The following is a 13,593-nucleotide window of genomic DNA, read 5'->3' on the forward strand; positions in this document are numbered from 1 at the left end:
AACAACTCGGAATGAGGGCCTATGGGGGTAATTCAGAGTTGATCGCAGCAGCAAATTTGTTAGCAGTTGGGCAAAACCATGAGCACTGCAGGGGAGGCAGATATAACATGTGCAGAGAGAGTTAGATTTGGGTGGGGTGAGTTCAATCTGCAATCTAATTTGCAGTGTAAAAATAAAGCAACCAGTATTTACCCTGCACAGAAATAAAATAACCCACCCAAATCTAACTCTCTCTGCAAATGTTATATCTGCCCCCCCTGCAATGCACATGGTTTTGCCCAACTGCTAACAAATTTGCTGCTGCGATCAACTCAGAATTAGGCCCAATGGGGGTAATTCCAAGTTGATCGCAGCAACATTACGCCAAAAAGGTATGATGCAGAATTCACAATCCGCCAAAAAGTAGGAGTCAAAATTTATATTACACCGCACAGTATGGGCCACCTTCACATTACACCACAGTGTTCCCCTTTGCGTCTCTCAGCCACACCATCATCTCCTCCCTGTGTTACCTCTCAGCAACACCATCACCCCCCTGCATCTCGTCATCATCCCACCCCCATATCATCTCTCAGCACAACATCATCTTCCAACTGTGTCTCTCTGCCATGCCATCATGTTCAGTCTGTGTGTCTCACCCCCTTTCCCCCTCCACTCTGTGTCAAAAAGTCCCTTCTCCACCTTCATTCTGTGTCCCTTCCCTTCATTTTTGCGTCTTCCCCCCCCCCCCCCCCCCAACCCCTTCAGTCTAGGTCTCTCTACCCCCCCATCCCATCTATCTCTCTGTGCCCCTCCCCCTTCTATGTCTCTGTGTCCTGCCAGCTGCCCTCACCTTCTGGGAGCCAGGAGCCGGAGGACACTGAGGCCAGGCAGCAGGCTGGCAGCATTGGTTTTGCAGTCCAACTCCCAGCAGCAGCTCTCCAGTAGTCAATCCGTCGAACACAATGGTCCTTGCTCAACAGCACAATGGTGGGTGGGTTGTGCAGGTGCGGCTCCAGGGTGGTGGGAGGGGCGGGTACTACGACCTGGCCAGAAAGGCCACTGAGGGTCGAGGCCATTTAGACCTGCTTAATCCGCCCCTGCGCATCGCACTACAGTGAGGAAGAGGCAGAGAGGTTCCTGCATTAGGAGGAGGCGCAGGCCCAAACATGCCACATGGAGCATTATGGGGTTGCTCCAACGTATGTAGCTCTTAGCTTAGACATAATGTAGTAAGGAGCCATTATCATGTGGCTCCTTGCTGGTTAATCTTAGACCCAGATTGGGGTAATGGAGGTGTGAGGTGTGGTGCCTCTGGACTGGCTGAGCTGGATGGCCTTAGTGTGGCATACCTTTACATTCTACTAACACTTTTCACTTATTAATTTTATTACACTATTTCTCTATTTTAATTGCATTTCATTTTTGTATCACTTTCTCTATAGCTTCGGCTTCCTAAATACTAATTAATTAACACTAATTTTTTCACTGGTATGCTACGCTGGGCTTTCTGGCATATGCTGGTGTTTTGGGGTGCCACACCCTGCACCTAGATATAGCGCTAGGGACCCCAAATATACAGAGACGCCTTGATGCAGCTTTGGGGCTTATACACATATTTGCGCAAATGTGTGAAACGAAGATCTCTGAATTCTATTATGTGGAATTTATATCTGGTTACGGTTATCATTCAGGGTGCTGGGGGAAACAAATGTCCTTTTTTCTTGTATATAATAGATGTAGACATACATACATACATACATACATACATACATACATACATACAATTACCAAGTACGTTAGTTTACAGCCTAAATTCGGAGGATAAATCATAGCATGCAGCAAGAGGTGCCATGTGGATCTCCAGTTACAGTTATGATCAGAGAGACCCATCATTCATGGGAATGAGCTGTACCCAGCAGATGGGCACTGTCAACATTAAATAAGTCCATCTAAGCAGGATAGAAGATCTGTTGTAGGAAGGTTGACCCTTGCCATCAATAGTTGATGTTTTAAATCATCATCTAGGAACCAGTGACGGTTATGCCAATGACTGTTTTACATTGCACATGAGCAGACTGCACCCAGGCTTGGCAGACCAGCAATAACCACAAGGGCTTAACCACCATTTTTCACCTGTGGAGGCCTCCCGTCAATGGAAAAACTAGTTACAATTGCCAACATAAAAATTGATGGTTTTCAACCACTAATGGTTGATGGTCAACCCCATCTTGAAGATAATGACGCCAAAAAAAAAAGAAAAGAGAGAGAGAGAGAGAGAGAGAGAGAGAGAGAGAGACAGCTTAAATGAAAATATTAAAGCCACTCAAAATGTTTTTGTTTACACATTGCCCCATGTTCATTACAAACTTGTAGTTTAGTAGCTGTAAGGGTTCCACATGCAGGAATATTTCTAGAAAACCCACACCCATGCTGTTACCTGTAATGGCCACTCCTCCAGGGATGACACCCTGGACAAGTTTCATGGAATACAATGCTCAATCAAATAGGTCAGAATGACCCAAACTCTGCCATTATAGTGCAGGATTGAAGGATATCCATGTTTGAATCCATATGGGTAGATCAAATTGACTGAGGGACTTATTAAGTCATCTGTGTTCAAGCATGGATATCCTTAAAAACAGACTGTAATGGCAGAGTTTAGGAAACTAAGCAACAGGTGAATAAATCAGGTGGTTTCTTTAACCTGTCCAATCAGCTTTATCATTACATAATATTTGGTCTGCAAGGTGTCAGCCCTAGGAAAAGCATCAGCAGCAACTGTCAGGAGTGACTTTCTTCAGATGTGTGGTTGGGTACCCGGCAGTTCTGCCAGGAGTGTATAGGAGGGATTGGGTCTCATCTGTAAACGCAGCATTTCAGCTGTACTTTAAACTTCATTATAGGAAGCCAGACAGGCACATTTATACAAACAAAGGCTCAGATGTAAAAGCAACTCCGTTTACTGTAAACAACAACAATTATATATTTCCATGCCCCTCCAGTGAATAGCCCGGAAAGAAGACAATGCTGTAAATATAAAATCCCACACCAATATGCACAATAAATATAGCTACAAATTAACTAACCAAATCACATGGAGAAAACAAACATGCAGACCCATGAGAATATTAGGATCACATAAATGTCAGATAAGAGCTATACTGTAGTTTAACAAAAGGGCCCGAAACAAGGCAGCCTCCAATTCTCTGACCGGGGAGAAGCTCCGTTTATCAGAATTACCTAAAAATGTTTGCCAGATTAACCATAGAATTTTCTAATCATGTTTGGTCAGAGCCACAAGTCTCCCATGTCATAAATGGAATTGTTTTATAACTTGGTCCATTCAGGTCAATATAGACAAAGACAAAAGGGGCCAAAGTAATTTATGAGAGTTGTGGAAAGTCCACATTTCTCAATGATGTAGCAGCGAGATTCAAAGGCCATTTTGGAACTTTCTAACAGTCATCTGCTTGGAATGAGTATTCTACCAGTAAGGATGAAGTACTCAGAGAGAAAAAGATGATCTGGGAATATTTCCTCTAGTCGTTGCACTTGTTCTAGTACTGTAAAAAAGGACCAACACATTAATTCCTTAAAAAAAAAAAAAAAAAAAAGAAGAAGAGTACATTCGTACAATGAGTGCAACCATATATCACCATTCATAGTTTTCAACGCCACAAAGATACCAAAAACAAGACCCCAGGTCCTCTGCTTTATGAACATCCTCAAATGTTAAGTACAATGTCAGAAGCTGGTTGTCATCTGATCCTACAGCACAAATACAGACAGGTTTCCATGTAATACAAGGAGAGGAAGGAGCTGAACGCGTTTAAAAACAAACTCGCGCAAACATGTTAGAAAGACATTTGCTAGAAATGCATGGTTACTAAGGGATGTTCTGTAGCTGCAGAGAGGAACAAGGACTAGGTAATACACACAGGAAGAGAACCTACTTGTCTTTTCCAATCGTTTCAAAGTCTTTCACAATGACCTCCAATGCCGATGTGTAGTCTATGGCTATCCCCTTCAGATCAAACTCCAGAAGCTGGAAAAGACAAATGGTCAGATTGGCTATATGTAGCAGTATGTAAACCACAACTATTTCATGTCATATCATTGAGAAGGAGATTCACACAAGTCTCATTCTCCAGTTTGTGTCACAAGATTTCAAATCTAATGAGATTCTCCATGCTGCAGAGTTCCAGACTAAATAGGTCACGGCTCAAAGAACGCATCACATATACCACATATCCAATGTAACATCTACTGATTCCGTCTATAATGGCCACCTATAGGCCTCATTCCTACTCTCGTCATTATTAGCATTAATACTTGTACAATGCATGAACTACTTTTTCCAATGATCCCACACCCAATTGCAGATGGAAGCACGGTTTGCTGTAGGCAAATTGCTTATTTCACTTATGTCTATTGCAAGGCAATGCACTGGGAACGTACAGACAACCTCTAATGACCTTCTGACATGTCCATATTCACAGTTACTAACCATAGGTCTAAAGCAGGCATGAGAAACAAGTGGCCCTCCAGAAACTACGAGACTACACATCCCAGCATGCAGTGTACCAGTTTAAGCCTGCCCTTGTAGCTACAGTATGGCATGGCATATGGGGATATGTAGTTCCAAAGCAGATGGGGGACCACTTATTGCCCAACCCCGTATAAAGGCACTTGCATTTTTTAATGGAGTTCTTGTCTTCACGATAATGTCCACCGAGTCTCGCCGCCGGGCTGATGCCCACTAGTGCACCTGAACCGATGCCAGCTGCCGTCACCGCCCCTGATGCCCGCTACTCCTGCCACTAATGGCCACGCTTCCGCCAATGGCTTACAAAATCGCCATCAACTACCAGGACCCCCCCCCCCCCCACCACCACTCATTTGCATCTCAGTCCAACACCGCCAATACCCGCGGCGACTAATATATTGTCAATTTTTATAAAATAAAAAATATATATTTTATAGTGTTTAGGACTGGACCAAGGAGCTGGTGACAGGAGGAGGGTGACAGCAGTTGGTGCCAACCGTGGGTGACAGGGAGATGGTGATGCCAGGGAGAGGGTGACAGGAAGAGCGTGACACCGGGAGAGGATGACAGGAAGGAACAGTTATCAGCAGTACTAAATATCTTAATTTTTATAAAATAGTCTACAGTATATTCTGCGCACTGTTTACCACCACTTTGGTCACTGGACACCGTGTAATTCATGAAGAGCATTTAATGAACTTAAAATAATATACAGACAATTCAATAGTATGCCATGATTTAGTGGGGAATGTGTATACTTGTGTATAGTTATATCATAGGTTAAATTTTTTAATAACTAAAAAAAAAAAAAAAAAAAACACACACCTAGCTCTATCATTTTAACAACTTTGTCGGAATTGACACATTGAAAATTATTTGAATTTAACCATCTAATGTCCTCAGTGCTCAGTAATTTTATATCCGCTACTTATACATTCATTGTAGACATTGCTGAAGCATGTACCCATGAGAAATAAATAAAACAGAATGAGAAGCACTTAAAGACAAGATATAAAACATAAATCTATTAATGTAAAAAACAAATAAAAATTCCTACAGGTACAGTAATACTAGGAACCATTTTGTACATGTAAAACCAACAGTGGATTCAAAAAGGTAAATGGGAGCACAAGTTTGCTCTCTTGAAATTATGACTATGTGGAATTACAGACTTGGTGGAGGAGTCCCTTATACCCCTTTCACATCGCACTGAAAACCCGGTACCGACACGGCATATTGCCATGTCGAAACAGGTCCGTGTGCGATGTGAAAGGTCCAATTGTGAATTAGCGGGTCGCCTGACCCGGTAATTCAACCCGGTAAAAAAAGAAGGGTTCTTACCGGGTTGATTACCGGGTCAGGCGCAGTGTGAATGGGAGCCGTTCCGATGCGAATCGGCTCCCATTCACAGCATAGGCAGAGGCGGCGCAGGAGATGAGCTCATCTCCCGGCGCCGCCTCCACCCCCACCCCTGCTGCTGCTGCTCCCTCCGCTGCTATGGCAACCGACCCGGTATATTGCCGGGTCGGAAAGCCAGCAGAGGAGCGCAAATGCCGGATCCCACCCGGTAAGTACACGTTTGTCTTACCGGGTAGGATCCGGCATTTGCGATGTGAATGCGGTATAAGTGCTGATTCCCCCTCCCTCCCTCACACATTATATCAGCCATAGCAACCTTCATAGTTCTTAAACATTTCTTATGAAATACCAGTTCCACCTAAAGCTTCTTCTGGTTATACATGTAACATAAAACTTAATTGTGGGTGCTTTAGGCCAGTGGTTCTCAACCTCGGTCCTCAAGTACCCCCAACAGTTCATGTTTTCCAGGTCACCTAGCAGTTGTACAGGTGTATTCATTACTCACTGACACATTTTAAAAGACCCACAGGTGGAGCAAATAATTTCACTTGCAATCCTGTGAGGAGACCTGAAAAACATGAACTGTTGGGGGTACTCAAGGACAGAGGTTGAGAACCACTGCTTTATGCCATCGCCCCTAACACAATTAGCATGGGAGGTTTGAGAGAGGAGAGGGCCACACCGCATTTCAGCATCCGTGCACCTATACCAGTTTGCAGCATACACTCACCAGCTGGTGAACAGTATGAAACCCCGCTAGGCTCATACTCCATGCCATCACCAGTGTACATGTAACAGTGAGTACGGCTGTATCAATGAACTAACAACACTGGCTACATAACTTGGCTGTTCATAGTTTGAGTCACCCACATGTGCGTGCCTATATAACTCTAACATTAACACCTGCACGCACATAATTTACAACACAGAAAGGGCCCTAGCTGAAGTCGAACCCATGCTAGAGTGCAATGCTAAGATTTATGACAGGGAGGTGAATGGAATGACAATTATAATGACATTATAATAAAATTACAAAACTGTAGCATAATAAAACAGTAAATCAACATTTAAAAACAAAATTTACCTCTTTCCATACTGGATTCAGTTCATTGTCAATAGCTTTAGTTTTCTTTTTCTCCCCTACAAGAAAAAAAAAAAAAAAAAAAATCATATGTACTAGGGTCTTTAAATGGGTTTCTTTGATAATTTTAAAAAAGTGTTAATCCAGCTTGACCTTCAGCAAACAATTCCCCTGAACTCCACATTGGTCAAGCAGATGGAACCAATACAGTTTCATGGGGATTGTGTAAATAGTTACATTGTTCCAAACGGTTTCTCCAGGAAATGCAGTTTAAAAGTGGAAATTGCATAACCAGCAATATAGAAGTTCTTCGAAATAATTTATACATAGCCTTCCAGTTCCCACATTTACAGACATGCATTGTGCAGTCGGCCAAGCACATAACAGTACAATGAAGCATGGATCTCCAGGCTGAGAAGTGAGCCACACTGTTTGGATGGATAAGGATAGTATAGGTAAAAGTATTCAGCAAATAAAGACTGAATACTAAAATGATAAAATGGATAGTAAATATATTTTAAGTGTGGGGGTGCATCTATAAAAAGCTTTATCAAATGAATGCAGCTAGAGGTCTCTAGAAATTACAGAACTAAAACACTCTCTCCAACTAGCAGAACTTCTCTGTAATGGAATATTAGCACTTTGGTGTAATACCTAGTCCTCCAAGTCTGGAGCATTTTCACAGGTAGCAGACAGAGTGTAGGTGCAGTATAGCGTGGCATGCCCAATTAGCTGCATTCTATCATCTGGGTGAGGCCTACAGGCTTACCAGAATACAGTGGAGAAAACCCCTTTGTACCAATTCACTAGTAAGATTAAGAAGATTGCATCTGAATATTCAATTAGCCTCCCAAAAATGTAAGCTTCTGCTATGTGTAGATGGCAATGCTACTTCATAGTAGAACTGACTGATGGATGTGTGGTGCAGAGTGCAGGGCTGGGATGTGTGGTGCAGAGTGCAGGGCCGGATTAACCACTTAACTTGCACTAATGTATGTGATATAACTGCAACCAGAAGTGAGTTACATGGCCAAGTCATATCCCATACGTCGGTGCTGCCCTGCTGTGTTTTTCTGTACAAAGGAAATCCACTCTGCACAAGGGCAGAATGGACTTTCTCCTCCTGCTGTGAGCCCTGGGAGTGATGTTCTGGTCTGTGACCGCCAACATCACTCCCGAAGTCGCACCCCAGAATGGTGTGCAAGCGTCATTCTGAGGCGCATGCTCTGGAACTAAAGGTGCGATAAGGGGGGAAAACTATGCTGATCTTTGCATGTGCAGAGATCAGCTGATAAGCCATCCCTGTGAACCACACTCTATAATAAGGGGAGGGACTATCACAGGGCATCTTTTAGGACTGGCAACAATCTATATAGTGACACGTGGAGGCGAGGGGGTGGGGGGGAAGGGATGGACACAGAAAAAATAGTGGGGGCCCATTGACATTGGGGGTGAAGGTGGGGGCTCCACCACTGCGTTCTATTACCAGTAGGGGGATGATAATGCTGGGGATTTTTTTTTGCTATTCCTACTTGGGGGAGGATAGTATTTTATGGACACTGGGATAGGTGCAAAACACCCCCTAAGTGTATATTATATAAAATCTGCAAAACACCCCTATGTATATATTTAAATATTTTTTTTTTAAATACATTTTAAACTTTATTAAATAAGAATAAAAACAAAAAACAATTTCTGGCCTATTATTGTGGAAAAAATTTGTCTGCTAAGTGGTTAAGAGCCAAATGGACCGGAGACTGAAAATGTTCAAGGGCCTATTGCGAGAAACAGAGGACCAGTTTCCAGTGCTGTGTGGATGTGGCCAGTACCATGTGGCCTGTCCAATCAGCTGCATCCTGACACCCTGAGTGACGGGGATGTATCCTGAAATAATCCTATAAGTAATAATTAAAAAAAAGTCAGAATTTGGAATCGAAAACAGAAATTCAGTTACCATACTTAAGATTTTTATTTTTATATTTTTTTTAAGAATTATGGCTGACCTTGAGGCCAGCTGGGTGTTTGGTCATCATGCTGTCGGACCTATTTTCATGTGGAAGCCTGGAGCTTTATCTGCCCCAATGCTAATTTGGCCTAGCCAGAGTGCAGTGACTGGAGGAAGAGACTGGTGGAGGGATTTTCGCAAGCGGGTGAAGTGAGCGACCTGCTAGCCAATCTAGCACCGTGGGGCTGCGCATCGCTATAGCTGTGAGGGGTACACACGGAGTGACCGCTGCTTAAAATCTAAGCAATTTTAAGCAGCGATTGCTCCGGGAGTACCCCCGTTAAAGCTTTAACAAGAGATTATTATTATTACATTTTATTTATAAGGCGCCACAAGTGTTTCGCAGCGCTGTACAAAGGACAGTACAGCGGAGGCGGCAGCTGGCATCAGCTCATGTGCAGTAGTGGGCATGTTAACAACGAGCACCACAATTCTCAAGACATAATACAGCTAAGATGTAAGTAGTGAGGGAGTGATCATTGTACTACTAGGAGCTGGTGGCCATAGATAGAGATAAGCCTTTACCAGCAGGAGAAAAAGCGGGTAAAGATGGTCGCTGAGTAGGAGAGAGCTGTGAGTGAAATGTGTTGAGAAGAGGGCTTAGATAAGAGGAAAGAGGGCCCTGCTCTGAAGAACTAGCAATCTAGTGGGGAGGGGCGACAGATGACATGAGGTGCAAGCAAGCGGGAGGTAGCCTGATGGCAGTATGTATTGATAAAGTGCAGACGGATAAAGAGTGATAAATGACCTGCCAATCAGCTCCTGTCATTTTTTCAAACACAGCCTGTGACATGACAGAGTAATCAATGACCAGCCAACCAGCTCCCATCAGTTTGCACTTTATCTCTTGTTAAAGCTTATACATCTGGGCCTGTGTTCCATCATGAATCACTGCCAAGTGCAGGAAACACATGGGTTGAAGTATCAATAAGGTCACCCACTGTTCCTTTTTGTTCCAATATGTCATCATCATATTATAAACTTAGCATTGTTATGTCAATGAGCTGGAATTAATAAGCAGTCATGTGTTCTAATATTCATCAAGATGAAGGAAGTAGCAGTTCCTCTATGTGCAATGGCAACAAACCAGGTAAATCTAAAATAGCTCAAAGAACTTTAATAAAGGTCATTTTTTATTTCCTAATGCTTTATAAACAATTGAATTATGGGCATCATTACAGATAGAGTCTCCCATATACAGAATTCCAAAATACAGAATATTCTGAAATACACTTTTTTTTTGTTTGTTTTTTAACAAGACTGAGGTCATGACATATTTGCTTTCTGTTGGTTCATTGCATATAAACTTTGCTTAATGCACAGAATTATAAAAATAAATACTGTATACAATTACCTTCAGGCTGTATGTATAAGATGTACATGAAGCCTAAATGCATTGGGGGGGCCCATCCCCAGTGGTGCCAAGAGAGGGGAGGGAGAAGGTACAAATTACATGGGCCCAGGTCTGATGGAGGGGCCCAGCGGGGGCCCAGGTCTGATGGAGGGGCCCAGGTCACCCTACCTTACTTAGAAGCAGCAGCTGCAGCTTTTCTTCTCATCCTAGCACACGCTGCTGTCATAGCCAGATTAAGAAAGGGGTGCAGGGCATACTGAGGCCCTCTTTGTCATGGGGCTCCCCATTCAGAACACACTGACACCATTAGCTTTCCATCTTAAGCAGCAGCAGAACCAGCAGCCATAATGTGAGCAGGACAGTATACAGTGCAGGCAGAGACACAGGAATATCATGTTTCATGAGCTACGGACAGAGCTTTCTGATCAGATGAGAGATAGGAGGGTGGAAAGAGCTGTAAGTGACACATGGATCCCAGCTTCTTCTACTCCCTACCTAGGTGTCTGAGTCCTGTGTAAATTGTTATGCAACTAAATAATTTGGGTCTAGAGATAGAGACACATACAGAGTCCTCCTGAGTCCTCTCCCAGTGTGTAAGTAGTACAGAGGCTGCTGCTATTCTTGCATGTTACAAGATAAATTGTTTTATTTTTCGGTGTGTATTTTAAAGGTTAAGTTGCCTTTGTTCCGCTACAAGAAAAGTTTATTAAATAGTTGTCTTTCAATTAGATGGAGCTATTAACAGTACCCAGGCATTATTAAAGTATTAGTTGAAACTAATATACAGCATTGGTTTCAAATTTATTTCTCTTACACCCTAGAGGATGCTGGGGTCCACATTAGTACCATGGGGTATAGACGGGTCCACTAGGATCCACTGGCACTTTAATAATTTGAGTATGTGGGCTGGCTCCTCCCTCTATGCCCCTCCTACCAGACAGTTTAGAAAACATGCCTGGAGGAGCTGGTCACAGCTAGGGGAGCTCTACAGAGCTTCTTAGGAAAAATTTTATTTTAGAGTTTATTATTTTACAGGGAGGCTGCAGGCAACAGCCTCCCTGCTTTGAGGGACTATGGGGGGGGGGGTAGGTGGTGTCCACCCTGCGGGATCTGAGCCACTATCTCAACTGACAGGACACTGAGCTCCTGTGGGGATCGAACGTTCCCCGCCACAGGGGGATCGCTCACCCATGCAGCATGCCGCCACCCCCTTACAGAACCAGAAGAGGCAAGGTATGGCGGCGCAAGGGTAGGAGCGCAGCTCTGAGCAGCTGCACTCCGGGAAGGCTCAGCGGCAGACAGTGTTGGCGCTTTGAGGGACATCCTGAGCCAGCGTCTTAATACCCTACACTGGTCACAGACGCTAACCAGAGACTGAATCCCCAGGCTAGCGTCAAAATCCTCTGCACTCAGACGCTCTCAGTGGATGGAATCCCCCGCCTTGCAACAGAGTCCTCAGGCCAGTATAAAGAATTTGTGCGGAAAAACGCGCCATCTTCAAGTGGCAGAGCTTCTCCTCAGAGCGGACCCAGCAGCGTTCAGCGCCATTTTACGGTCTGCAGTTCCTGTACACAGATGCTGACAGAGCTGTTCCTCCAAGCAACTCCAGCTATCCCATTCGGTGAATTAGATCTGTGTAACTATTACAGTACACAGTGGGCGCTGATAAGGGGTGTCCTTTATATATAACAGCACTGTGTGTGGGTTGGCTCTGAACTGTCTCTCTTGCCATTCTCAGGGGGGGAAACTTTGTCTAACCGTGCGTGCGGAGTGTTTGGGGTCTCCAGTTAGCTATGTCCCGGGACTCTGTGACATATGCAGCTGAGGATATGTCCTCAAGATGATCTCATTCCATGTAATCAGGATTGCACTGTTATAGCGCAGATACCAGCAAGGGAGCCTGAGTGGTTATCCTCTATCAAAACTATGATTTATTAGATTTCTGCTAGGGTTGCTCAGAATGAATATGCAACTGTTACCTCAGGACCCCCCTCTGTGGGATCCCACAAACGTGCTCTTGCCCAGATCATGCAATACGACACGGATACAGATTCTGCCACTGCAGACGGTGAAAGCCTCTCTAACTTTCCCTGCGTCCAAAGAATTAAATGCTATTTTTGAAAAAGCATGGGAAAATCCTGAGAAAAAATTCCAGATCCCTAGGAAGGTTCTCGCTGCTTTCCCCTTCCCTGAGGAGGATAGAAAGAAATGGGAAAACCCACCCATAGTGGACGCGTCTGTATCCAGACTCTCAAAAAAGTTGGTTTTACCTGTCCCAGGATCTACTGCCTTGATGGAGCCAGCTGATAACAAAATTGATACTACTCTCAAATCCATATACACAGCTTCAGGGGCGATACTACGTCCCACTATTGCCTGTGCATGGATTTCCAAATCTATTAGTAAAGTGGTCAGGCACGTTACTTGAGGATTTGGATACGTTACATAAGAGTGACATTATTTGTTTCTCCGTAACATTCATGGATTCCACCATAAAACCTGCAAAATCCTGAAAGACCTGGGTTCAATGGCTGCAGGAATTTCTTCCATGTCCGTCTAAGCTCGTCGAGGACTGTGGCTGCGCCAGTGGTCTGCTGATGCGGAATCCAGGAGAGGTGAGGCTCTCTTTGGGGAAAGCGTTGGATGCGTGGATCTCCACAGCTACAGCGGGTAAGTCTCCTTTTCTTCCCTCAGCAGCTCCTGCTATGAAGAAACTTTTCTTCACCTGCATCTCAGTCCTTTCAGGTTACTAAATCAAGAAAGGCCAAACCGTCCAACACCTTCTTTAGAGAGGGCCGACCAAAATCCAAGAAACCTGCTGTGGCGGGTTCCCAGGAACAAAAGCCTGCTTCAGGTGTGCCAAAGTCCTCTGCATAATGGTGGACAGCGCAGCCTGGAGGTAGGACCGGTGGGGCCGAGACTCAGACATTTCAGTCACATCTGGGTGTCATCCGGCCTGGATCCCTGGGTACTAGATATTGTGTCCCAGGGATACCGGCTGGAATTTCAAGATCTCCCTCCTCATAGGTTCTTCAAAATCGGGCTTGCCAGCAGACAGGGCTACCCTACAGGGAGCCATCCAGAAGTTAGAGGCACAGGTCATTGTACCAGTCCCACCTCAAATGCAAAACACGGATTACTATTCTAACCTTTTCGTGGTACCGAACAGAGCTGGCGCAAGCCGCTCAACAAAGGGATGCAGTGCAGGGAGGCGACAGACTGGAGAGGCGCTCTCCCTGCGCGGCATCCCTGTACTGAGCTTATGT

At 44.4% G+C, this 13,593-nt stretch overlaps 1 protein-coding gene across 6 annotated transcripts in view; it reads right to left on the reverse strand.

Annotated features, from left to right (window-relative positions):
- Positions 1-13,593, reverse strand: part of MYOF (myoferlin) — a 255,570-nt gene that overhangs the window by 177,658 nt on the left and 64,319 nt on the right. For all 6 annotated transcript variants that reach the window (XM_063962066.1, XM_063962070.1, XM_063962068.1 and 3 more), the window contains exons 2-3: positions 6,972-7,027; positions 3,936-4,027 (exon numbers count right to left, since the gene is read on the reverse strand). In XM_063962066.1, coding sequence (XP_063818136.1) covers positions 3,936-4,027; positions 6,972-7,027 — 148 coding nt within the window. The remainder of the gene's footprint in view (positions 1-3,935; positions 4,028-6,971; positions 7,028-13,593) is intronic.

This window comes from Pseudophryne corroboree, chromosome 3 (assembly GCF_028390025.1).
Source record: "Pseudophryne corroboree isolate aPseCor3 chromosome 3, aPseCor3.hap2, whole genome shotgun sequence".
Lineage (NCBI taxonomy): Eukaryota > Metazoa > Chordata > Amphibia > Anura > Myobatrachidae > Pseudophryne > Pseudophryne corroboree.